General features: G+C 35.6%; 1 protein-coding gene across 2 annotated transcripts in view; it reads left to right on the forward strand.

The window, feature by feature from the left end:
* The window catches only part of LOC114049604 (serine/threonine-protein kinase MRCK alpha), a 410,500-nt gene extending 383,344 nt beyond the window's left edge, over window positions 1–27,156 (forward strand). For both annotated transcript variants that reach the window (XM_027870863.1, XM_027870864.1), the window contains 3 exons: window positions 13,712–13,829; window positions 21,367–21,524; window positions 22,331–27,156. In XM_027870863.1, coding sequence (XP_027726664.1) covers window positions 13,712–13,829; window positions 21,367–21,524; window positions 22,331–22,462 — 408 coding nt within the window. In that variant the 3' untranslated portion in view covers window positions 22,463–27,156. The remainder of the gene's footprint in view (window positions 1–13,711; window positions 13,830–21,366; window positions 21,525–22,330) is intronic.
* Window positions 27,157–27,785: the final 629 nt, after the last annotated feature.

The following is a 27,785-nucleotide window of genomic DNA, read 5'->3' on the forward strand; positions in this document are numbered from 1 at the left end:
GTAATTGACCATATCAGTAACAATAAAAACAAAAATTATAGAGTTGTATCAACAGATGCAGAAAAAGCCTTTGACAAAATACCTTATTTTTATATCAATAGATATTGATCTATTCCTATTAAAAAAACACTAGATAGCATAGAAATCAATAGAATCTTTCTTAAAGTGATGAGTAGTATTGATCTAAAACCAAAAACAAGCATTATCTGTAACAGGGATAAATTTGAAGCTTTTCCAGTAAGATCAGGAGTGAAGCAAGGATGTCTATTATCACCACTATTATTTAATGTCCTGCTAGAAATGCTAGCTAGATCAGTAAGTCAAGAAAAAGAAATTGAAAGAATTAGAATAAGTAATGAGGAAATAAAACTATCACTCTTTGCAGATGATATAATGGTATACTTAGAGAACCCTAGAAAAATAACTTAAAAAACCAGTTGAAACAATTATCACCTTTAGCAAAGTTGCAGGATACAAAACAAACTCATGTAAATCATCAGCATTTCTACATACAGTACTACCAACAAAACCCAGCAGGAAGAGATAAAAAGAGAAATTCCATTTAAAATAGTTGCAGACAATATAAAATACTTGGGAGTCTACCTGCCAAGACAAACTCAAAGATTATACAAACACCATTACAAAACACTTTTTATACAAATAAACAGATCTAAACAATTGGAGAAATAGTAATTGCTCATGAGGAGGCTGAGCCAATAAAATAAAAATTATAATTCTGCCTAAGTTAATTTACTTATTTAGTGCCATACCAAACTACCAAAAAATTATAGAGCTAGAAAAAATAGTAACAAAATTCATCTGGAAAAATAAAAGGTCAAGAATATTAAGAGAAACAATGAAAAAAAAAGTTAAGGAGATGGTCTAGCACTTCCAGATTTCAAACTACATTATAAAGTGGTAATCATGAAAACAATCTGATACTAGCTAAGAAAAAGAGTGGTGGATCAATGGAATAGATTCGGTACGTAATACACAGTAGAAAAAGACGATAGTAATCTAGTGTTTGATAAATCCAAAGATCCAGACTTTTGGGGTAAGAACTCTACATTTGACCAAAATTGCTGGGGAAACTGGAAAGCCGTTTGGCAGAGACTAGGCATATACCAACATTTCACACCATATACCAAGATGAGATCAAAATGGATAAATGATTTAGACATAAAGGGTAATATAAGTAAATTAGGGGAACATGGGAAAATGTACTTTTCAGATCTGTGAATTGGGGAAGAGTCTGTGACAAAATAAGAGATAGAGGGGATTCTGAGAAGTAAAATAGATAATTTTGATAACATGAAATTAAAAACCTTTTGCACAAAAAAACAAAATGCATCCAAAAGTGGAAGGAAAACAGGAAATGAGGGTGAAGGGAGATTCTACAGAAAGTTTCTTTCATAAAGGCTTCATTTCTCAAATATATAGAGCACTGAGTAAAATTTATAAGAATATGCATCATTCCTCAGTTGATATCAAAGGCAGTTTTCAGAAGAAATCCAAGCTATCAATAGTCACATGAAAAAATGTCCTATATCACTACTGATTAGAGAAGTGCAAATTAGAACAACTGGGATACCACCTCACACCTATCAAATTGGCTAATATGACAGAAAAGTAAATTACAAATACTGAGGGGATGTGGAAGAATTGGGACATTAATGCACACTGTTGGTGGAATTGTGGACTAGTCTAACCTTTCTAGAGAATAATTTGGAACTGTGCCCAAAGGGCTATAAAACTGTGCATACTCTTTCATCCAGCAATACCACTAGTAGATCAAGAGATCAAAGATAAGGGCATAAGGCCTATTTGTACAAAAATATGTATAGCAGCACTTTTTGCAGTAGCAAATAATTATAAATTGAGGGAATGTCTATCAATTTGGAGAATAGCTGAACAAGTTATTGTATATGATTGTGATGGAAAACTATTGTGCTGTAAGATATGATAGGCAGAATGGTTTTAGAAAAACCTGGGAAGATTTACATGAATTCACGCAAAGTGAAGTGGACAGACCCCAGAGAACATTGTACACAATAATAGCAATCGTAAGGATGATCAAATGTGAAAGACTTAGCTACTCTGATCAAGACAATGATCCACAATAGTTAAAAAGGACTCATGATGAAAAGTGCTCTCCACTTCCAGAGAGAAAAATGATGAACTCAGAATGCAGATTGAAGCATACTTTTTTAAACTTTCTTTATTTTTATTATTTTATTTGTGTTTCCTTTTGCAACATGGCTAATATGGAAATGTCTTTTGCATGACCTCATGTATATAATCAAAATAAATTGCTCGCCTTCTCAAAGGGGTTGGGGTTGGAGAGGGAGGTAGGAGATTTGGAATTCAAATTTTTTTCAGTGATTGTTAAAAAAAATTTTTTTTACCTATAATTGGTGAATATTTAATGAAATAAATAAAAAGAAATTTTTTTTAAAAAGAAAAGTAACTAGCAGTTTCAAAACGAGTTCAAATGAGTACCTGCTCTTCAACTTACAGTCTTCAGAACAGGGAGAGGTCAAGGAACTTGCAGAGTCACACAGCCAGTGTGTATCAGAGTATTTTATTAAAAGGTACCTATATCTTCAGAGTTAAAATGTTACCCTTTTATTCTTTTTAGCTTGTACAAAAATAATGTATTTTTCGTTAGCAGAAAAATGTTTCCAGACACCTTATTCTAATGGCTATGTATGTATAGGTATATAGTTTCCCTTCAACCTATAAATAAAAAGAAACAAATTTAGACATCATTCATATTGCCTCAAGAGGAATTGTATTAAAGAAGACAAATATGTTGTCTGTGTAATACTCTGTACTTCCTGAACTCACCACCAGGGAATGAATTCCTTTTTCTAAGTCTACCAGTGCTTTTTGCTTGCCTTTTATTTATTTGGGGGAGGGGGGGAGGAAATGAGAGAGAAGAACAGACCTGTAACTTCTTCAGGTTACAGTGGAAGAAGCACTTGGAGTCAGGGGACCTGGATTCAAATCTCATCCCTGCCAGTAACTACTTATGTGGCCTTAGGTAAGTCCTCCCACCTCTCTTCACTTCAATCTCTGTAAAAGAAGGGAGTTGTATTAGATGACCTCCATGGTCCAGCTCTCAGTCTATGGTCCTTTGATCATGGACATATCAGCAACTTGTCTGTTATGGATGACGTTAGAGTTGCCATGGAAACTGAGAGGTTTAGTGACTTGTCCATAGTCATACAAGAAGTCTTGGTCAGAGCTTGGACTTGAATGCAGTTCTTCCTGACTCCGGGGTGGTTCCTGTTCTACTTTTTGCATAAAGTAGCCTTGATTGGTATCATTTCAGTAGCATCATTAATATGTTAAAGTTAAGCTTCACTATAAAGTCACAAAATCTTTTTGCATTAGATACAGGTTGGTAGCACAGTGTGTAGAGGAGAAAGGAAGGAAATAAGCATATTTACATAGTGCCTACTATGTAATATGCTTACTGTATGCCAGGCACTATGCTGAGCACTTTATAAATATTATCTCATTACATTGATAGGTAGGTAGATAGATAAAATAAATGGATAGTCAGTACCAAGTTCGTATCTGGTCTTTAACACTTAGTTTTTATGATCCTGGGCAAGTCACTTAACCACTACCTTGCCTCAATTTTCTCATCTGTAAAATGAGGATAATTATACCACCTATCTTAAAAGGTTATTGTGAGGATAAAATAGGATAATACTTATAAAATGTTTTGAATCCTTGAAGCACTGCATATAAATGCTAGCTAATATCATTTGTTTATTCAACCAGCCATTTTTTCTTAGGAAACTAACTGCTCCTGGTAATGTAATTTCACCATTTTTCCTAATGCCATGGTTTTGTAGAACTAATTAATGGCAATAAATGATATATTCAGTAAGAATACGAAGTTGAATTACTATCCTGTTTTGAACCTTTTCAGGAACATTGATTTCGTTATGAAACAGCCCTCTCTGCTCTACGTAGTCACTCTTAGTTTAGTCAGAAGAATGCATCTTTTTTTTTTGTTCATTTACCCATTATGTTAAGAAACTCATGCTATTATTATTGAGGGATACAGCTTTAATGTCATTTCTCAGAAATATATCCTCAGGCCCCTTAAGCATTATCTTTCTCCTGTGAATTGGCAGCTTTAATCTATCTCAGATTAACTTTGCCCGGAAACTAAACTATACCTTCTTATTCCCTGTTAAAGGAGCTTGGTAGCTAATGAGTAAAATGCTGATTATCCTTTAAAGTATATTGGTTGCTTTTCCCCCAAATAAACAAATATCATGCTTAATTTGCAGTGGAGGCAGGGTGTTATAGTATAGTAGAAAAGCCCAGGGTGAAGAATCTTGTTGGCCATGTGGCCTTGGGCAAATTGATCAGTCTTTCTGGACCTTAGTCCCCTCATTTATAAAAGGTAGACCAAGTGACTTTTAAGATCTATCATGAACATTCTATAATTCTAAATATGAGCATTAATTTATGTTTGCATATTTAAGAATTTCAGATTCTGTTGAGGTAAGAATAGTGGAAAGTAATTCATATCTTTGTGTATATGCTGCCTTGAATTTGAGAAAGAAAAGAGTTCTCTTTATTCACTTGGGTTTTTGTTTTGTTTTGTTTTGTTTTTGTTTTTTTGACTTGTTGGCTTGGCCACTGATGTAGCTTTGCCTTGTGATTTTGGTGGGACCTGGTTTATTTTAAGTCTTTGAATCTGTATATAGTTTTACTTATTTGAGCCTATATTGATAGAGACACAGAAGATGGAGTTGATGTGGGAAGAATTAAGAAAAAAGTGCATTTTATACCCTGCCAATTCACAACAATTTCAAAAGCATTAATGCATTTTTTTTTTTGTGCCTGTATAAGACAGAGCCTCCTGTGTTTTCAAGGATTTTCAGGGATTTCGTAAATTTCTCCAGCCTGTGCTTGTGCTTGTATATGTGGCAAGCAACATATTTTGTATATATTCCTGTTCTTCATAATTTCCTATTTCATTTTCATGGATCATACTCATCGTTTACCTTTAATGCAAAGTGATTGTGAAATTAAGTACTTTTTAGAGCTTAAAATATTTGAGGACGTTCATGAATCACAAAACTTCTCTAATATTTGAGTGGTAATATTCTCAGGTTTTTAGTATACTTTTCCCATTAGTGAAATTACCTACAATTAATAGAATACTGCTAAAAAAAATTGTAAATGAAGACAATTCCCCACAACCTATAATTGTTTTTTCAACGCAAAGCACATGCCTAAAGGTATATTGAATTAAATATGAACATATATAAAATAATAAATTGTGACAGAACAGTAAAGTTGAGAATTGAGGAGTAAGGAGAAGATTTTTATTTTTCTTGACTTTGTATTTGGATGAATGTAACCAGCATAATTTTGTTATCTTGGTTCCAAAATGATCTCAAGGTAAAATGTGTGTATGTAATATGTGTGTGTATTCATGTGTGTGTATGTGTGTGAAGTGGACAGTGAATCTGAAGAGATGTTTTCCCCCTCACTTTCTAAATCATATTGGAACATTACAGTCAGCAAGCCACCATTTACCAAGGGCTTCTTTGTGCCTGGCACTGAGCTAAACACTAAGGAAAAGGCAAAGTCTTTCTTCAAAGCTATGGTGAGCCAGAATTTAAATGGTTGTTGTATAGTACAGTTGGACAGCCAGGTGGCGCCATAGTGCAGAGAGCAGCCGCCTTGAGTAAGAAAGACCCAAATTCATATCTAGACTCAGACGCTTAACTAGCTGTGTTACTCTGGGCAAGTCGCTTCTGTTTCTGCTTCAGTTTTCTCAACTGTCAACTAGGGATAATAATAGCACCTGCCTCCCAGGGTCGTTGTGAGGATCAAATGAGATAATATTTGTAAAGTGCTTAGTGCAGTGCCTGGCACATAGTAGGAGCTATATAAATGTTATCTATCATTATTTTTATTATTATTTGCTTAATTTCAGGTATTATTACTGATTTTCTTGATTTCCCTTTATGTCATTTCTTTTCACACATATAGAAGCTGTCAGTGAAAGATAAATTTTCCTTAGTTAAAACAACCAAAGACCATTCAACAACAAATATTTGCTCCCCAAGAAATTTGATTTTCAGTATGTTCCCATGTTTTTTGGCTATGTATCAGGAAAGTTATTCTAGTTGAAATGACTGTGAGTTCTCTGTTCTTCTTTGAGCAAATATTTAACTAAGTAACAATATCTGTGGTTTTTTAGAGCATTGGTAATTTTGTTTTTTAAGCAAAACCACAATATTCTAATAGCAATTTTTTCTTCTTAAGGTCAGCCTTGAAAATGGTACCATTTCCTTATCTCTGACTTAACACTTTTCCTGCATGAAAGCTTTGTAGTTTAATCTAGACAGTTTATATTATCACATTAAAAAAACAAAGACAAAATGGAAATTCCATTCTTCTCCAAGCATAAAGCACATACTGGATGCAGTCAGTGGAACTATGCAGCTTCTTTCTCTGACATCAAAAGCTATAAGGCATTCTTTAAAAATATGTGACCTTGACCTCCTGAGGTTAGAGATATATCCCCTCAGTACTTCTAAGTATCTCAGAATGTGGAAGCTATGGTAAAGAATGAATTGACTAATGCAAGGATTTACTTGCGGTGTAAGCTGGTGCTTCAGCCTTACCTTTTTCCTATAGTGGCATGGTTGTCTGAAATTTCACATATAACTACTGATTCCATTTCCATTACCTTACTACCTTTCTTTCTTTCTGTTGTTGTCTTTGATAGCCAGGTTTCCCTCATTCATCCCCTCATCATCACTCCAGCCTGATCTCCTCTCCGATCAACTTTGAGCACGTCTATCACATGACTGTTAATTCTGCTGAAAAATTCCTCTCTCCTGATTCCATAAACCCTGAATATTCCCCGTCTCTGCGTTCTGTCCCTGGTACACCAAGCTTTATGACTCTAAGGGTATGAACAGCTGAGTCAGGTGTTTTACTAACTTAAATAAAGTTTACTAACTTTATTATGGATTTCCTAATGCCTGGCTTAACAAATAATATAGCAAGCTGTTAACATTTCATGAATGTTTCCTTCTGACCCTTTCTGCCCAGATTTTCCTTTTTTTTTCTTTTTTCATTCCTTTCTTTTTTATATTTATTTCTGTTTTTGGCTTGGTGCTACAGAGTTTTTTGGTCTAGTAGTGATTTGGGGATTCTTTTATTTTAAGAAATAAACTCCCAGTTTTTTCAAAAGTTGACCACATTATAAAGAATAAGTATTAACCTTTTTTAAAATATAAAAACAAAAGTACCTATTTTCAAATAAAGACTCGTCATTCTTAGAAAGGGGCTCTTGTAAAGTTTTATTCTAAATCATTCAAAAGTCATTTTATTACAGAGAAATATATTATTTATGAGATTAAGACCCAAGCTAAGGCACATACAATTATCTTATATGTAGTTTTATCTTTCACTACAGTCTTTCTTAAGAATTTCAAAATCTTTGACATACAAACTAATAATATTAACTATTAATGAATAATAGGAAAAACTACCCTTTGCTCATAAGAAGAGGACCTCACAAATCAGAAAAGAAGCCATTAGCAAGAACTAGGGTACTGAATTGCTAACATGGATTTAATTGTACCCAGGATCCCAGCTATAAAAACTAAACCCATACAAGAAACAAAATGAGGCAGATCACATTCTGCAGAACTGTGACATCTGGTGTCATTTTGCTTTTGTTCAGTCTTTCTGCATTTGTTTACATTAGTTTTTGTGTGGAATGGAGAATGCGTGTCCACCTTTGAAGCAGAATTTTTTATGAATGATGATTTTAATGAAAATATGCTGCTTACACTAACCCTATCTGCCTCAAAGGGGCAAATAATAAAAATTTTAGACTGTTCCCACAGGGACTCGTTTTCCATAATTTCCTATAATAGCTTGTGGGAAATAATCACATTGTATTTTTATCTATATGTGTAATAAAATAGTTCTTCATTTGGAATATTGGCTGCAGAAGGTGACAAAAAATTTATCATTATTCTGTCTTTTAAATTGTCCTGAAGATTTTTTAACTCCACATGAATTTAAAACAAATTACTAGTTTACAATAATTGTAACGTCATCCTAAAACGTCATTGAACCAGATTAAGATTTGCCACAGTAAAAAGAACAGGTAAGCAATAGTAAACAGATGATGTCAGCAATGGTAACCTAGTGGTAAGTGGGAGAAGGGGTGGAATTTCAAAGGAGTTTGGCACCTACATATAAAGCACTTATAATAAGAAAAATGATAAAAAAAAAACTTCACATAAAACAGCCATTTGTTCATAGAAACAATACGTTGTGAGGCAAACTTTCACTAAATTTTTAAAAAAAAATTTGCATGGGGAAAAGATTGGAGGACTGGATATTCAATGTCACTTTGGTAGTGGACTTTTGTTCTCATTGTATTTACTGAAACCTGATTTATGTATGGTTTTTCCTTAAGCATGTCTTCTGTTCATTTTTCCTCTGATTACTTCAGCCTTGCCAAGCAAGGATGTTATTGCTGAATGTTTAAAATTTTATTAGTTTTACATTAGAAAGTATCAAAATGTTAAGAGTTGAGGCTTGGGTTGTTTTGGGGTTTTTTTGTTTTTTTTTAAGCTTTCTTTCCCTTCCAGTAATGCGATAACAATAACCTACTTGTCAGAGCTTGGGACTCATCCATTCCTTTATCGAGATTCTTTGTACCACATTATATGCACGCTGCTTCTGTATCATAAAGTTAGTTGCATTATGAATGCTTGTCTTTTGAGCTACTAGCATTGATGATTTTTATTTGTATTTTACTTTCTTGGAGAAAAGAACAGTGAAGCATTTGATTTTGGGGGAAAAATACCCACACAAAGAATTACATGGACTTTGCAAACAGATATGTTAATCAAAATTGTAGGGGTTGAATTTGATACCTTAAAGGAAGGCAGATTTTCAATATGCTTTTCCTTCCAAATGAATGTATTTTTTCTTACACATCATCATTGTTTACCTTACTTGACTGTAATTTTGATCCTCTTATGATGGCTGTTCACCACAACCTCCTTAAAGGTGATTTTTGTGGTGTACTTAGAAAAACCTAGTGTTCCTTACTTAAGTAGACTGAAAGTATCTATGACTGAAGCATTTATAGAGTTAAGGAGTTAGAAGCAGCCAGTGGCATAGTAGATGAAGTTTGGAGTCAGGAGGACCAGAATTAATATCTTGCCTCAAACACGTACTAGTTGTGTGACCTTGGGTAAGGCATTTAAACTCTGTCTGCCTCAGTTTCTTCAACTGTAAAATGGAGATAACAGTAGCACCTACTTCCCAGTATTATTGTTGTGGGGACCAACGGAGATAAGATTTGTAAAGTGCCTGGCACATAGACAGTTAATAAATGCTTGTTCCCTTCTTGCTGAAGCAATAATCACATCACACCAGTCAAGCAAGATTCTTCTGTAGCTTGACTTTTATTTCATCATGGCTCAAAATATTCTACCATAAAGCTTACCACCACGAAACTTTCTGTTCCCTTCTTTCTTGTTGTTTAACTTCTACAGTTTCATGCTAGTTGTATTTGTATAGTTTGTATTGCATTCAGTTATATTTGTGACATGTTGTAGGTAGAGACCTTTTTTGTCTAGTGTTACATATCAAGTTTGTAAAATTGCTAATAATTCTTGGCTTTCTATGGGAAAAAGGTTTTCTGTATTCAACAATACAGATAAGATATATATATTATTAATTAAAAAGTAATTTCCATAGAAAACCGATGATAGATAAATATACTGTTCTCTGAGGAAAAAATTGGTCAAGGAAATTTTCTAGTTGCCATTTCCAACTGTGACAATCACATCGATCAGACTGAAGGGTTGGTAATTTTGTCAGCATAATTGTGATGGTATAATCTTGGCATTAGAGGCAGAAGCATCTGAGAAAGTGAAATTAGGAGGAGCTATTGCGTCCATGTGCTCGATAACAAATCTCACATGTTCATTTCCCTGTTCCAGATTGTTGATAAATAACCTGGGGTTATTTATGCTTGACTTAACAGTGAATGAAAGGTACAGAAGGGGAAGGATATAAGAAGTAGTTTGAACATTTGGGCCTTTCTTTGTATAGAGGCTTTAAAATCTGATATTATATACCTGTATTATTGTTAAATAATTTAAGATAAGGCAGTGTAATGTTTTTAAATTTTAAAAAATTATTTTAAAATAACTGTGTGTGGCAATAAGTGTGTGTATAGATTTTTCTAATGAATCTTGCCTTAGGCTACCAAAAGTTTGAACATATATATATAGCCCTTTGAAACAGAGATCCTTTCCTCAAGTAGTTTTTAAAAAAAAAAAGATTTAGGAATGTTAGTAGAAGAGGGGCAAAAGAGCATTTGCCAACCACGATCATCCAATTTTTTGGACCTTTAAGACCTCATGGTGACATGAAAGAAATCATTTGCTTAATTTGGGGTTAGCCTAGGCAGAATGCTCAGAGAGCCTGTGAAGGTAGTCAGAAGCATCACATAGTCAAAAAATAATCAAGTAGCATTTATTAATCACTCACTGTGTACCAGGCACTGAGCTAAGCATTGAGGATACAGAGAAAAGCAAAAAGCAGTCTCTATTCTCAAGGGGCTCACAGCCTAATGAGGGAGAGATAACATATAAACAACTGTGTAAGCAAAAGACATATATAGGATAAATTTTAAACAGCCTTGTATGGAAAACACCAAGTTTAGGAAAAACTATGAAAGGCTTCTTGCAGAAGATAGGACTTCAGCTGAAAAAAGAGATGAGGAGTGTAAGTGCCAATGTTACTACATCATAGAATAGGTGTAAGAAAACTGGAAACATACACAAGGGATTTAAAAGCCAGACAGAATTTTATTGATCCTAATTCGTTGGAATTTATTCTAAGTTCCTGACTCAGGAAACCTAAATTTCACTTAGCACATTATGGCAAAACTCAGTTAGGAAAAAGTTTTTATTTCATTGTCCAGCAAGTTGATCCTTTAGGGCAGGGGTGGGAACCTGTGGGCCTTGAGGCCACATGTGGCCTTCTGGGTCTTTGGGTGCAACCTTTTGACTGAGTCCAAATTTTACAGGGAATTTGTTCTGTGAATTTTGGATTCAGTCAAAGGGCCTCACCTGAGGACCTAGAGGACCACATGTGGCCTTGAGGCTGCAGGTTCCCCACCCCTGCTTTAGGGCATCTCTCAATATAGAACAGAGTGTAATACTTTATAATTGCATAGTTATTATCAAATTGTCTTCCTGCTTTTAAGCAGCTAGTGAATTATGTGAGTTTCTGTTTCTAGCAGGTCTCCTATCCTGATGTGTCTGAAAATCAGAATTTAAATGGAGACATCTTAGCGATTACTGCTTCCCCAAGGTCATGATGATTTATTGCTGGATCATTATTAAAGGATGATAATTTTATGTAATCATTTGTTGACCACACTGACCAAAGGGATAACTAAAGGGAGGAGGGCAGGTTAAAAGGAAATACTGTAGGCTAGTAAAATATTCATAGTAGACCTTTTTTTCTTTTATTAATATTGAATACAAATGGGAAGGAGAGATTTTAAAAATAAAAATATACCTATATCATATTGTTTTTATTAACTACAACCAGAAGTTAAGGAACTTGGTGATCAATATAATCAAATACTTTTTCCAAATAAATATTAAAATGGAATACTCAAGAAATGGAAAGGTGATCATATTTGAAAGAATGGATCATCATATTTAATAATAGCAATGGCACATATATAGTTCTGCCCACCTGAGAAAATAAATCTTGCCTATACCCCAGTCCCCAAGGGATTCTCGGCTTTTATGTTCAATTCTAGTTCAATCCTGGGAGCCTGACCCCATACAGATCCCTTCCTTCCTTTGACTACCCTTGCATCATAGTAAAATTCAAGAGGAATTTCTAAAACAAAGCTAAGGTATGACCTATGCCTAGCGTTTTCACCTTAATGTGCAGTAGTAAGGCTATCAGGTATAGGACAGCTTTATATTTCCTCCACCACAGAAAAGGCATAAGATTTGATGTTCTCACCAGTGTACAGAAATAAACTCTCAACCAATTAATTTCCTTGGACTCCCCTCAGAAAGCAAAGACCATTTGGGGTACTGAGCAAATATTTTCCATTCACCTCAGATTTGTACCATTTGAATAATAGCAATATTATGAAGGATTGGCAAGGGCCAGTTTTTTTTCTGCCTGACCATAGCATGGCTTTGGTCCTCCATCAGCAGTATGGTCTTTTTTTTCCAAATCTCAAACTATTGAGGAACTGTTCTACCTGGAGTCCATGCCCTACCTGCAGATTCTCAAATTGAGGAACTCTTCAACTCAGGATTATCCATGAAGTAACTTCCAAGGTTGGAAGCATTCATTCGCAGGATTCTTAATGTCTGACCTATCCTCTAAAAATGAAACACAAAAGCAGAAGACATCCAGAGACTCTAATCTCATTTTCATCTGGGCAAATGTAGGCTACCCTCCATGTGCCCTCTTACAAGTGGCCATTTCCTCCTAGAGAAAAGATAGCAAAAAGGAAAAATCCCTTTCTTCCCTACCGTCACCACCGCCACTACCACCACTGTTTGTTGCAATCCAGTTTAAAAGTTCAAGGGAAAGAAAGCAATGGGTAAAAGGGGTGAAACATCTCACAGGTCACTTTTCTAGACCACATCGGGGGCAGTTCCACTGACCAAAGTTAGTCCATCCTGAGCCTCAGTCAACCAATCACCTATAGGCAATGCCTAGTCACTGGGACCAACCACGAGAGCTCCTTTTGTCCTCCCAGTAACTCACATCCACCTCCCTGAGAAATGTCCCCTCACCCAAAAATCTCGTTAAGCCAATCAAGGGACTCATCAAATTGCTCAAGATTTCTCCTGATCAACCCACTACATAAAGCCACATGTTAAAATTCTTGGTTAGAAGATGTGTTTTGTAGTCAGTGTCTAGAACAATTGCCCCTGCTGCAACTCCCCCCACCCCCACCCCAATTACACTACTGTTTGGGAGTCTATAATTGTGGAGAAATACTATAGCCAGTTCTCCCCTCCATTGTACACCAAAGTGATTTAAGATTGATGGAAAACTTCTCAAACTGATATGCCTAACTGAACGTTTTAACCAGATTGTCCTCATTTTAGGACTGTAGTCAATCTATATGTCTGTGACACAGTGCTTTGTATGAGTTCTTAAAATGACTCCTTCCATGGGAGTAAGTAGCCTCATGTGAGAAATTACACATACATGATATATATCAAAAAGTACGGTTTAATGTAATACTGTAATTTTGGGGCATTTGTTGGGATGTTTAGTTTGTTAGTATGTTAAGATCTTAGCTTAGGGAGCTTTATGTTAAGTTGTCTGCCTTTGTCCATGTAATTCAACATTTGACCATTAGTGCCAACTCAGTAACTTCAAGCCACTGTTCTTGCTACAGAATTCTTATGTTTCAGATTTAAAAAGAAAAAAAAAGCTCTCCCACCTGAGATTTAGTTTTGCTTGTTTCAGGGTTATTTTGTGTGGGAGGGAAGGTGTTGTTTAATTTGCACTCCTTGCTCATTCTAATAGGAAGGAAAATTCTGTTGTCAAGTATACTGAAAAACATATCTGTGCAATAAATCTTTTCCCTCAGGCTAAAGTATTTCTTTTTCTATCTCTCCTTTAGAACCTCAGGCCTCAAGAAAGCCGGACAATGTTCAGTGGCTCTGTCAGTATTCCATCCATCACCAAATCACGCCCTGAACCAGGACGTTCTATGAGTGCTAGCAGTGGGCTAGTAGCAAGTAAGTATTAAGGGTCTATAAAAGTATTCATCATAGCCCTGGGCTGCCTGCATTTAAATTTAGAAGTGCTGTCATTTCATTTATTCATCCCAGTTCTTGCTTTACACATGGCAGAATGTTGATACACTTATTTCACAGAGAAAAGCTTTCATCTAACCCCTTTCTCTAAAGGTTCAGTGCTTCTAGTTTACACACTACTTCAGTAAACCACATATTATCTATTGGATAGCCTATCAAGAATTGTGCTTGTTCAGAAAATAAAGCCACTATTACCTAAAGCAGTACTCAACAATTATGGTTTATATTGTGCTCTTTCTTAGTTGCACAGTGTCTGAACTTATCAGAAGCAGGCATTATCTACTCTAAGGCTACACAAGGATGGCAAGGATTCTACTTAGCCTGAAGAAGTATAGGGGTACAGAAGATCAGGGAGAAGAAGTAGAGAAGTGAACTGATTGAATAGTTTAAACTTAACAGCATTCAAGTGATTATGATCTTGTACCTGAATCACAAATGTTATGAATACTATACCTCTTAGTTATAGATCTTTACATATATTATTCTTATACATTTATCAGTAACTATTCATTGTAGACTCCAGGCTCATTTCTTTTTTGGCAGTGTTCATTAAACTGGCATAGTAGACATAGTACACTTGAATTTCAGCAAGACATTTGGCAGTCTTTCACGATATCCTTGTATATAAAGTAGTTGAAGAGATACAGGCTTGATGGTAGTACCATTATGTAGTTGAACAAACAAACGTAAAGACTGGTGATAAATTGATATCCACCTGGAAAGAGGTCTCTGGTATAGTCCCAGAGGACTCTGTCCTTAGTCTTTTTTGTTTATCATGTTTATCAGTGATGTGGAAGAAGACTATACTAATAATATGATTGTCAGATTTGCAACAGAAGACCTCAACAGTTTTTAAAATAAAAGGGTGAATCAGATAGGGTGAAATTTAATAGGAATATGAAGAGTCCTACATTGAGGCTCAAAAAATCAGCTTCACAAGTACCAAATTGGGAAGACTTGGCTAAATTATAGTACTTGTTATTTTAATAGCATTACAGCAAGAAGGCAAGATAAATTGAAACAAATAACTCTGAATACCAAATTTGCTGGAAATGTTCTGATGCGTGTGCCACTGACTACTAAAGTGGGCAAACCATGAGTATGTATGAAATGTCCAGGAGATATGAATGATTTTATTATGTTCTGGAACTACATAATAACAAAATTGGAAGCAGATCTTACAAGGCATAGACAAGGCCTTCACACATCCTCAGAGCCTAATTATGCAACAATGTTAGAAGATAAATACAGAGCAATCTTTTTTTAAAATTAATTTATTTATTTTTAGTTTTCAACATTAACTTCCATAAGATTTTGAGTTCCAGATTTTCTCCCCTTCTCTCCCCTCTCCTGGCCCCAAGACGCGTGCAGTTTGACACAGGCTCTACATATACATTCATATTAAACCTATCTTCACATTAATCATGTTGTAAAGAAGAATTAGAACCAATGGAAGAAACCACGAGAAAGAAGAAACAACAACACAAAAAAAAGAGCGAGCAAATAATAATGCTTTGATCTACATTCAGACTCCATAGTTCTTTTTCTGGATGTGGACAGCATTTTCCATCATGAGTCTTTTGGAGTTGTCTTAGATCCATGCATTGCTAAGAAGAGATAAGTCAATCAAAGTTAATCATCGCACAGTGTGGCTGTTTACTGTGTACAATGTTCTCCTAGTTCTGCTCTCTTCACTCAGCATCAGTTCACATAAGTCTTTCCAGGTTTTTCTGAAGTCTGCCTGCTCATCATTTCTTATAGCACCATTACATTCATATACCACAACTTGTTCAGCCATTCCTCAACTGATGGGCATCCCCTCAATTTCCAATTCTTGGCCACCCCAAAAAGAGCTGCTGTAAATATTTTTGTACATGTGGGTCTTTTTCCCATTTGTATGATCACTTTGGGATACAGACCTAGTAGTGAAATTACTGGGTCAAAGGGTATGCACATTTTTATAGACCTTTGTACATAGTTCCAAATTGCTCTCCAAAATGGTTAGATCAATTCACAACTCTACCAACAATGCATTAGTGTTCCAATTTTCCCACATCTTCTCCAGCATTTATCATTTTCCTGTTTTGTCATGTTAGCTAGTAGGTGTGATATGGTACCTCAGAGTTGTTTTGATTTGCATTTCTCTGATCAATAGTGATTTAGAGCAGTTTTTCATATGACTATAGATAGCTTTAATTTCTTCATCTGAAAACTGCCTAATACGGGGCAATCTTAAGAAATAACTCCATTCTGCAGCCAAGATTAGAAAACAATAGAAGAAATTGAGGAGTTGCTTAAACCTGAAAATGGGAAAGATGAAGAGCCACACATCATTGAACTAATAAAAAATAGTAATTTCCAAAAGCTGGTGTCTGCCTGCTAGAATCATCATCATGAAAGAATGCATTATCCCACAATATTTTACAGAGTAGAAAACTATTTCACAACCCTCATGCAACAATATGTGCTGTGGTCATTACCATAGTAAGAAGCATAGGAGAAAAAGTAGAGCTATCTAGGAACATACTCTTAAAAACAAGTATTAAATGCCACCATGGCAGAAGTGAGTTGAGAATACTTTTGAAGACCTGTGGAAAGACATTGGAAAATTATATCAATATCTAGTCAGTATATATGTGTATATATATATATATATATATATATATATATATATATATATATATATATAGCAGGAATTTTAAACACTATATTGCCCAGTTAAAGGCAGCAATAACAAAATGCAAATTGGAATCCAAAAAAATGAAAATGTCAGAAATTGTTGATAATGTTAATCAAAAATTGAAAGTCAAAGTGAACATTTTAAGGGAATGCAAGGAGTCATGGCAGCTTCAAAAAATAAATAATTCAGTATCAATCAAATATTGTACTAGAGCAGCTTAAGAAGCAAAGAAATTATAGGAGAGAGAGAAAACCCTTGAAGAAGGAAGATAATGGAGCATATCTAGATATCTATAAGGTTGAAAGAAGTCCAGCACGACAAAAAACATAGATTGTATCAAATATGAAATGGAAAACTTGTATGCCATTAATATAATGAATGATGACAGTTACATCAAGGGATGTAGCTCAAACTCTAGATTTTCAGCAGACCCAGAAAGTGAGAGGTCCAAATAAGATCCATAATTATTGATTCAGGTGCTTAAGATAGGGATATATTAATTATTAGAAAAACACTTGTCCTTGTGCAAACTTGACCCCATCATTCTTAATGGAAACCATCATATATTTATTACCATAATTCCAGTGATCTCTCCAAGTGTGGGCCAACTATGTGTTTATTTACTTTATACAAAACAGTCACAGCTTGTCTCACTCAAAAAATGTATGAGCATATATACAAAAATAATAGGTGAGAAGCAAAAAGTTTTCAGAAAAGCCATGGGGATATAAAGAGCAATACATTATCAACTTTGATTATTGAACAAGGCACTCCAAACACACCATGACATTTATATCATCTTAAATGATTATTGCAAGCTTTTGACTGTTACTACACACTCATAGTTGGTCATGTATTTGCATTATATAAAATAAACCAGTCATATAGTAAAATATTTGATGTACTGATGGACAGTTGTTCTCTCTTTCAAAAATATCACCAACTCAGTAATATAAAGAACAATTTGCGTAAAAAATAACTTGTTCCAGGGAGACAGATTAAAGTGACTGTGGTTCTGCTCAGACTTAAATCCCCATTATCATTACTCTTGAGTAAAATTGATGTGGCTTTTAAATCAAAGGAGTAATTGTACTAAAACATCTGTGACTTTGATATGCATGGATGATATCAAGTCATGTGGCCCCACTGAAAAATACATTAAATAGCCATTTCATCTCATGAGTATTTTCTCCAAGAATATCAAAATGCCATTTTTGTCATTTAGGCATATTGTATAATGGGTAGAACTCTGGACCTGGAGTCACAAAGATCTAAGTTCATATCCAGCCTTAGATTCTTACCAGCTTATATGATGCTGGGCAAGTCAAAACCTCTATATGCCTCACTTTCCTCATTTGTAAAATGGAAATAATAAGAGATGTTATGAGAATAAAATGAAATAATATAAGAACTTTGTACAGTTTAAAGTGCTATATAAATACCAGCTATTATTGTTTTGATAAATGTGAAATTCTTAATGTGTGCCAAGTAACAACAGAGAATGACCACTTTGAGCCCAAATACAAAGGTTAAATTTAACCAGTGGATGAAGGTGATGATTAGAAATATGTTGGTCCTTTCCAAGAAAGACAGATCTAACATAAGGATACCAAAGAGAAAGCTGAAACAGAGTATGTTATGAAACAAGCTGGCATCCTAAAGTTAAGGCTTAATGGGGAAAGTGCATTTAGAACAATTAACAGTTATGTACACCAGTTCTAATGTATACTTTTGGCACAGTTGAATGGATGAGAACAGATCTAGAAAGTGACCAAATGAAAACCTGTGCAAAATTAAGGAAACATGAAAAATGAGGAAAAGAGGCTGAGAGAGGCATTTTCTTCCTCTTATCACCCACTCCAATCATTTCCTTCTCTAGGTTTTGACTGAAACACTCTTTGGAGCTTGCCTGTAGTTCAAATTCCAATTCCAACTAGTTCCATGATTTTATAGAAGCAACAGAGGGCAAGACTAAGTCTCTCATCCAATCTAAACAGATCTCCTGTAGCACTTCCAAGCAACCCAAGCTTTGTCACACCTAGTGATCAATGTGTGTTCTCACCTGGTAAATATGTTGGGACCCAGTGAAGTGGCATAGTCTTTATCCCATACTTACACAAAGAAAAACACATATTTACGAAGGGACTGTTAGAAAATTCAAATCAGTATTCAGGTTAAGTAAAAATAAGGTGAAAGAGCTCCAAGCAGTCCAGATAACAAAAATGCCCATTTCAAGAGGTGAAAATGAGTAAGTAAATTAGAAGGTAAGCTCTACAAGCACTCAAACACCTTTTCTTGGCTAGCGTTTTAATTGAATGATTCATAGATAAATTAGAATTTAATTTCATGACCCATAGTCATAGAATGGAAGCTAAATGAAGTTGAACATTCTTTTGGGGGGAGGAGAGGAAAGGAAATATTTGGTGATTTTATAAATGTTACCATTGATTTTAAGTAAATACTAATAATACATAGGAATTATATATAGTACCTTCCAACCAAGGAAGCTGAAAACATTTGATGAAGTAGTACTTCATTGGAACAGTTTATTATTACCTGAACCTCTAGCTGGAAGCACTGTTATTTTTTGGTTATTTTAATTTTATTTTTTTGGTTAACAAAAATCTCATTTCTCTCTTCTGTTTCCTCACCCCTGTTAAAAACAACAACAACAACAACAATCCTTGTAACAAATACACGAAAAGCAAAATGAAGATACACGTTGGCTGTGCCCAAAAAAGATCTCTCTCATTCTGTACTCTAAGTCCATGGAATCATGATTGGTCGTTGTGTTGAGCAGAGTTCCTAAGTCTTTTTAAGTTGTTTGGTTTTATTTACACAGTGGTTGGTGGTGGTGGTGGTTATATATATTGTACTTTTGGTTCTGTTCACTTCACTCTGCATCTTTTCATGTTTTTCTAAAGCCATTCCTTGGCATTTCTTGTAGCATAATAGTATTCCATCACATTCATGTACCATATTTGTTCAGTCCTTCCCCAGTTGATGGGCATCCCCTTAGTTTTCAGTTCATTGCCACCACAAAAAGAAGTTCTGTTATTTTTAAGGAGACCAAATACTTGACCTTTCAATACAAATACTGGTAATTACCTTCTTTTGTGAGTAGTGTTAGAGGAAATGTGAAGCTTGCAATTCCTGAAAGAGCATCAGTCAACTCAGATTTGTCACCTATCTAAAAATATGAGTTGTTCTTTCACTCTCATCCTCCCTCAGGATTGGCTCCTACTTTTCTCTGTAACCTGAACATTAAGGGAAAAAACCTCAGTCCCTAGTGTTGGACTCTTTCCTGACTCCTTGCTTAGAGGCTAGTTTTCCATTTTAGGGAGGTCTGATCTTTGAAATTTTTGGCTATGATTACAAAGCTACCACCTCTCAGTCCTTGAGGAGTCCCAATAAAAATAATTTTATAAATCATGGAGTTTTTTTTTTTTTCTGTTCAGTTTTATGGCTCCCCTGTTCTTTCTGTTACTCAGCTCTTTTTATATTAAATTGTAATCTGAATCTAGTATTTTAAAATTTAGATTAAATAAAAGTAGAATTGTGGGTAAAGTCTAAAAGATAAGAGGTATCACATATAATCACAGGCTCTCAGAATTAAAAGTAACTTGAGAGGCCATCAGGTCCAACCCATACTTAAAACAAGTATGCCCTTCATCATATTCCTAATTATCATTTATCCAGCCTTTACTTGAAAGACCTTAAGTGAAGATAGGGACCTAATATCTAATGAAGCAGTTTTTAAACTTTGGAAAAACACTAAAGGTTAGTAACTTTTTACTTACAATGAGGCTAAATCTATCTCTCTTTAATTTTCGCCAAGTACTCCTTCTTCCATTGTTTAGCTAAACTGAACAAGACTAACCCTTCTTTCATGGAGTGAAGGTCCTTAAAATACTTGAGATCATCCACCTCCCCTCATTCCTATCTTCTCTCCTCCAAACTAAATATTCTTTATTTTTTGAGACATTGCTTGTGCAGTATGATTTCTAATCCAGTACTATCTTGAACTTATAGTCCACTAAAAGCTCCAGATTGTTAAATTTTTTTCTTTTTATTAATTTTAATTAATATTATTTTTTAAAGTTTTTGTGTATTAATTTTATTTTAATTTTTAAAAATTTTTCCTGCATGTAGTTTGTAGTTTAGCCGTGCCTTTATGACTTTATCCTTGTGCAATTGATTTTTTTTAAATGTAGGAATTGACTTTGATTTATTCATTCAACAAATATATGAATATTTATTAAGCACTTTACTGTATGCTGAGCACTGTTGTTTGTGCTGGAAGCAATATCAAATTTAAGTTAGACTTATTCTTGCCCTCATGGAGCTTAATAGTTTATTTATCTTCACCAAATAGTACATTTATCTTCATTAAATTTCAACTTATTAAATTTGGCCCATAGTTCCAACCTGTCATTTTTGGGGAATGGAGGGGTAGGGTTAACCTATTTGGTCATCTGTTTTTTTAACTATCCCTTCCAACTGGCAATAGTTGCTTGCAACGCTAGCTTTTGCACATCCCCGTGCTCTCAAAAAAAAACTGACAAGATCAAAGCACTGATAAAGAGATTTTGAAAGTATTCATTCCATTTTTCTTCCTGCCTATGAAATAGAAATGAGTTCATGTGTTTCTTATTACATAAGGTACATAGAAGCTATGACTATGTTCATTCATTTAATGACATGGACTTCTAGAAATTAAGATTGTACTAATTTTTTTCTTTCACACAAGTAATACAAGGAACTTGCACAATATTTTAGGGTCATCTTCACAAAATGGTAGTGCGTTAAGGAGAGAATTCTCAGGAGGAAGCTATGGAACAAAACGGCAACCTATGACCTCTCCTTCAGATGGTTCATTGTCCTCTGGAGGTATGGACCAAGGAAGTGATGTGCCAGCAAGGGACTATGATCGAGAGGTGAGTGTGACAGAAGTGAAAGGCTGTGGATGGAACCACAAAAAGTGGCATCTGTTATTAGGAAATCAGAAATGTACCTTAGAATTAAGTATCCCATCTGATAAAGCTTGAAGTAGAGAAGGACTGTATGGATAGAGAAGTAGAAAAACTGAGTTTACTTAAATGATTCCATCTTGAGATCTGCCTGTAGCAGTTTCAGTGAATCACTAGTCATTCTTATCCTGTGGGCAATGAGACCAAGTAACTTGTGTTTGCAGACTAGAATTTTATAGGATTCTATACCTTGAAAAGGTACTTTTCAGCTGAGTTATTAGTCTGCTTTATATGGAAAGAGCATACATTTCTAAGTGCTTCCATAAATAGTTCCCTGTATTTAAGCATTTAGCATGTACTCTTTTTCATTCTCATGTCACACACACACACACACACACAAACAACTATGCCTTGAGAGATTAATAACACTGAAAAAGTAACAATTAGTTTATTATGTGGGGGGTGGGGGTGCGGAAGGCAAGGATTACCTATGGTGGCTTGTGCTTTTCCCCACAGCTGTGGTGTAATGGAAAGAGCATTGAATTTGGAGTCAGAAAAACTTAGTTTTCCTGGCATTGCCTCATAAGACTTTGTGACTTCTCAGTGTCTCAGTTTCCTTATATGTAAAATGGAGATAATGTCTCTGCTTTCTCACAGTGTTATTGTGAGGATCAGATGAGATAATGTAAAGCACTTTGTAAACCGTAATGCTCTATATAAATGTCAGCTATAATTATTGCTCATCAATAATGTCCTAATTTTTGGGGCTGCAGGACTCTGATTCTCCAAGGCATTCTACAGCTTCCAACAGCTCCAACCTCAGCAGCCCTCCCAGCCCCATTTCTCCTCACAAGACCAAGAGCCTCTCTCTGGAGAGCACTGACCACGTGAGTTGGGACACATGAACTGCTTCGGCATTCAGATCAGACATCACAACGGCTTTTTATCCCACGGCTCCCCTTCACTCACCCTGTTTTCTCGCTTTCATCTCTTCCCCTCACTTCTGCCTGAAAATTATCTGGGGGCTGGTATCAGAGGGGTGGTGGGAGTAGGAAATAAACTACCTTCTGATATAATTCAAAGGTGAATTTTACTCCCAGATTTAACAACAGCAGCAAAAAAGGGCAAACTTTTGTCAAATAGCTGCCACAGATTTCTATTTGTATTCATTTCGTTTCATACAGTTACAGCTGCTTTCATTATCTTTCACTCCCTCCAAAAAATTTAGTATAAATAGACCAAGATAACTAAAAATGAGTAAGATTTAAATGAGCGCTAGAGTCTCATACTGTAAGATAGCACAGTGAACCCATGACTTTGTGGGGAGGATCAGTATATCAAAGAGCATCATAAAGCTTTCATTCAGCCACCACAATTGAATGTTAATCTGATTGTTACCAGTGAATCCTTATTAATTAAAACAATACATATTTTACTACAATACAGAGTTTAAATACACAGATTTAAGAGTTAAATACTGATTGTATATATTAAGAGAGAAGCATCATGTATTCAGTAAAAGATGGATGCATATTTAAGAGAAAGAAATCCTTTAATTTAAAAGAATTGTGTTGTTTCCATATGTTTTCATGCTAAATAATTTTAAATGTTGAAAAGACCGGTTAATATTTGTTCAGAGAGAGAGGCAGAGAAAGCACCATTCCCTTTGGAAGATGCTGTTGAGCACAGATTATCAGAAGAGCAGTTTAATTTCTCTTGTCATCAGAAACATCTTTCCTGTTTTCCATAGTAGAATTAAAGCCATGATCTTCATTTTTAAAGATTACTCTTCTTATCTCTTACAAATGAATAAGAGAGAAGATTTCTTGCCACCCTCACAGCTCCTCCATCCCAAAGCCAATGGGCAGAGTTATATTTTCCAAAGGGGTGGGTCTCCCTAAAGATCACAGAAGTGCTTTTTTCCCCCTGGGATCCACTATACCTCCCCAGGCTATAATAACATCATTGCAGTTTAGAGCAGGAGACGATTTCTCTAGAAGGAACTCATTTTACTTCAAAAGGGAATGATCTTCCTCTAATTGGCCTGAAAACAGTTTACCAAATACCTAAAACCTCAGTCTGCCAAATGCATGTATTTTTAGCAGCCTCGACCAAATATTTTCTTAGTTTCACCTGAGGATAAAAGATTTGACACAAAGGGTGTTTATGTTTTAGTTAGTCAACCGGAATTGTCAGTTCTACCAAGATTCCTTCCAAGATTTCAAGTGGATTTCCTGCTTGGTTGGGTTGGTTGTGTTGTTGGTTGCATTTTGCTCCTCCACTGTTCAGGGACATCACAGGAAAGTCAACTGAGAACAAACAAAACTCCATTTTTCTCACAGTCCAGGTTAATCTGAAGTTCTTGTACCTTTGTCATGAGATGGAGGTCTGAAGCCATTTCTCCCATCAGATAACACCAGTAGAGAAGGGAGGGAGGGAAAGAAAGAGAAATCAGCCTCTTCGATTCTCTTCATGTGAGCTTCACTAAAAATAGAAATCAACACAATATGATATGTTCCCAGGGACACTCATTAATGTTCCACTACATTAAAAGAATTTTTTTCCCTGTGTCATAAATTTAGATCTCAGCATTTGTGCTGTATCATTTGACCACTGACCACCGTGCATTCATTCTACATTCCTACGGTAACAGCACTGTCAATTTTTATTAGTCTGTCCACTCTGAGAAAAAACTTACAGAGCTTTTTAGAGGAGAGGGATTGGGCTGGGGTTATTTTATAGACATACAAATAGGAGAATAAAAAAAATCACAGTTAATGCCATTAGACATGCTGAAGTCTATGCCTATTCTAAAATTATTGTATTTTATTTTGTCATGGGCACACTTGTTCCAAAGTACTAGTTACCTCCAAGTTATTTTGCTTTTGGAAAAATAGAAAGTTTTTGCATTTTAAGAGTCATTTAACACAGTTTGACTTGTTCAGATATAAGTATATAAGTTGCTACCTTAATGTTTCATTGTCATTTGAACATAACATTTTCCTAAATATGGCATTTAGCATTAGAAATGATAGAATACCAGCAAATGTGTGTCCTTGCTCAACTCTGCTCTTCCTCATCACTAGTGTGTTATGAGGAAGACAAAGCAGGCAAAAGGACATACGCCCCCAGGGAGCACCTTATTTTCCATCTTGTCTGTTATTCTGCTCAAGCCCTTCTTAGGGATTTCTCTTTCCTAAGGAAGTATCATGTCATGCCAGTGAACCCTTTGGTACTGGGCCATCTTCTGGCCCCAGACTGCATATAGACAGGACCATTGCAAGGCCAGAAAGTGAGCCTACTGAAGGATTGGGCTCCATTTCAAAGTGATCACTCTCTCAGACCCTCCCAGAAGAGGAGAAATGAACAGGATGAACCCCAGAGCCTGTACAGAGAGCTCCAGCTCATACCATGTCCCGCTTGACCCATGCCAGGGCTATCAGTGGAGTAGCCTCCCAGTTACACTTTTTAATGAAGAGTTGGTTGTAATAGGGTAATTTCAATAGGAAATTTATTGCAGTATCTCCTTCCCACCCCCCAAAAAAGGTCATTTTTGTTAAGGAGGGGAGACACTTTGCCTTAGTTGATAAATGGGTGGTATTTATACTGGGTCCATATTTTATTATCACACTACCCTCAAATGCATAGCATAATACATTCAGGATCTTCTGAGCAGGTGCCCAAAAATCCACTGAAGACTCTGAAAAAAAGGATCCAAAGAAAGAAAAAGAAACTTGTTGACCATTAGAGGAGTCCAGTGGCCCATGATTGAAAAGATGCTTCCCATCTCTTCTTAGTACTGCACATAGAATCTCTTATTTATCATGGGTAATTTGGGTACGTGTGGAAGGAATACTTTCTCTTCTTGATAGAAAGGAAAGCTATGTATTAAAGGCATTTTGCCCAGCATCTGTCTCTGAGGGTTGGGAGCTGTGGAGCTTTGGTTCTGGTGCTGGGGGCAACTGCAAAATTTAAGCTACGAACCTGCCTGGTGTGTTGTCTGCCCTTGAATCTTGAGTAATTTCATCATATGCTTTTAATGTACATAGTACATGTACAATTTTTGCCAAAACTGAAAACCTTAGAGGTTGCTAAAGTACGTTGCATTTGTCTGATTATTTAAAAATCCAGCTACTTTCCTTTGGAACATAGCTTTAGAGTCATAAATTGTAACTGCTGTTATTTGTCCATTTGGCTTCCCAAGAAATTCCCAGTTCCTGCACTTAAGCAATAAATGGAGTATGAAATCTCTGTTCTTATCACACACATCCCCAAAGCCCTTGAATCTAAAACAGTTTGTAACAAGTTGTCCTCATTCTTCAGTGGCCTTTCAGCCCTTCTCTGCCTTTATTATGGTCAGAAATGTATCTTATCACTTAATGACTGCATATTACTGAATTATGTATCTGAGAAAGAGATTTTGAGCCTGATGGAACCATGACTGATTGAATTTATATTGAACTCTCAGGTATTGCTTATGCATTGATGGGGGGCAATGAGAACAACCTTCCCTGACTCCAGCAGGAAAAGCACGTAAAGCTGTAGCTGAGCTGGATTCAGTGGCTTTGGAGTCATCAGAAACACTCTGGTCTTGAAGCCAGGGTGTGTTTGGATAAGATACTTTATGTCAGTTCTCCAGATGGGGAAGCAAGATGTTGAGAAATCAGGTCAGCATGAATTTTTATGTTTAGGAACTTCTGATAGGCCAGACTTTATAAGTGACAATGGTGGCCAAAAACATGAGAGATAATCAGGCATTTTTCTCACTCTTTTCTGTTCCTCCTCTCCTTCTGTCTCCCATTTCATTCTTTTCTGAACTATATAAAGAAGTGTTTGACATTTCATTTCACCCACAACATTCCCTGTTGTGACCTTAGTGACTTAATCCAGGCCAAAGTTCTTAGAATAATCCAGCTTGATGAGATGATGGATGGGCGGTGGAATGTGCTTATAACAGTTCAGCGGGCCCAAGACTCCTAAACAACATAGCTGCCATAGATGTTTTGTTTTCCCTTTCTCTGGCATTTCCATCAGGGAATGTGTGATTCTTCTCTTCCTTTCCATCCACATTTGAAAATATGAAACAAAAATAAACCTTCTGTTACATGTAAGAAATAGCCTCAGTTGTGGGGAAGAATTTGATAAAGACACAAACCATTCTTGGTATTTCAGTGGGGAAAAAAATGACCTGCCTTTTTTTATGTCTGACAGTTTCATATCATTTATTTTTAAAAAATATATTTTTAGGGTTTTTTTCATTGTAATATTATTGTACAGTTTTGCATGACCTAGATGTAATCACTTTTTTGTTTAGAGTATAAAAGCTGACAAGTCTGTGTGGAGGGGGAAAAGATACTGCTTTGGCCTCTTATCATTTTTTATTTTATTTTGTTTGGATTGATGCCCTTGATGTTGTAGGGGACTTTGTAAGAGATTCTATGCTACCAAACAATGATGTGGATTCTTTTGCACAGAAATATTTAAGGTGGGACAGTCCGAAATGTAATGAATGACTTCCTCACCAATACTTTATGTTGGTGACACACTTAATATTAACCTGACTTTGATGTATTGCAATAAAACAGGGAACTGTTAGAAATGTGGGTGTTTTGTCTTTTTTCCCTCATTTAAAAAAGATGAGTAATGGAGAAAGGAAAAGGGACAGATCTTTCCATCTTTGTTTCATCATATTATCATCTTTTTACCTGGTGCTGCAGTGGTTAGAGTGCTGGGCCTGGAGTCAGAAAGACCTGAGTTCAAATCTAGCCTCAAATACCAACTGTGTGACCTTAGACAAGTCATTTCACCACTGTTTGCCTCAGTTTCTTCATCTAAAGTGGGGATAATAACAGCACCTACCTCCCAAGGGTGTTGTGAGTACTGAATGAGATAATAATTGTAAAGCACTTAGTATAGTGCCTAGCACATAGTAGACGCTATATAAATGCTAGCTGTTATTCTTATCCTGTTCTGTTATAAATTAAATCATTGTTTCATATTTTCATGCTGTTTTTTAAAATAGATATCAGGATACAGTCTTATCTTTCCTGCCACACAATATTGTATAAGCCTAACCTAGATAGAGAACCAAAAAAATAGTGTGTGGCCAATTACGGAAAGAAGTTCATGATTCAAATGTAAGAAGCAGTCCAGGGTGGTCTGTAACAGTATTTGTTTTTTCCACAAATGACAAAAAATCATTAGTTTACTTTATAATATGTTGAACCT

The sequence above is a fragment of the Vombatus ursinus genome, unplaced genomic scaffold (assembly GCF_900497805.2).
Source record: "Vombatus ursinus unplaced genomic scaffold, bare-nosed wombat genome assembly UNPS02014798.1, whole genome shotgun sequence".
Classification (NCBI taxonomy): Eukaryota; Metazoa; Chordata; class Mammalia; order Diprotodontia; family Vombatidae; genus Vombatus; species Vombatus ursinus.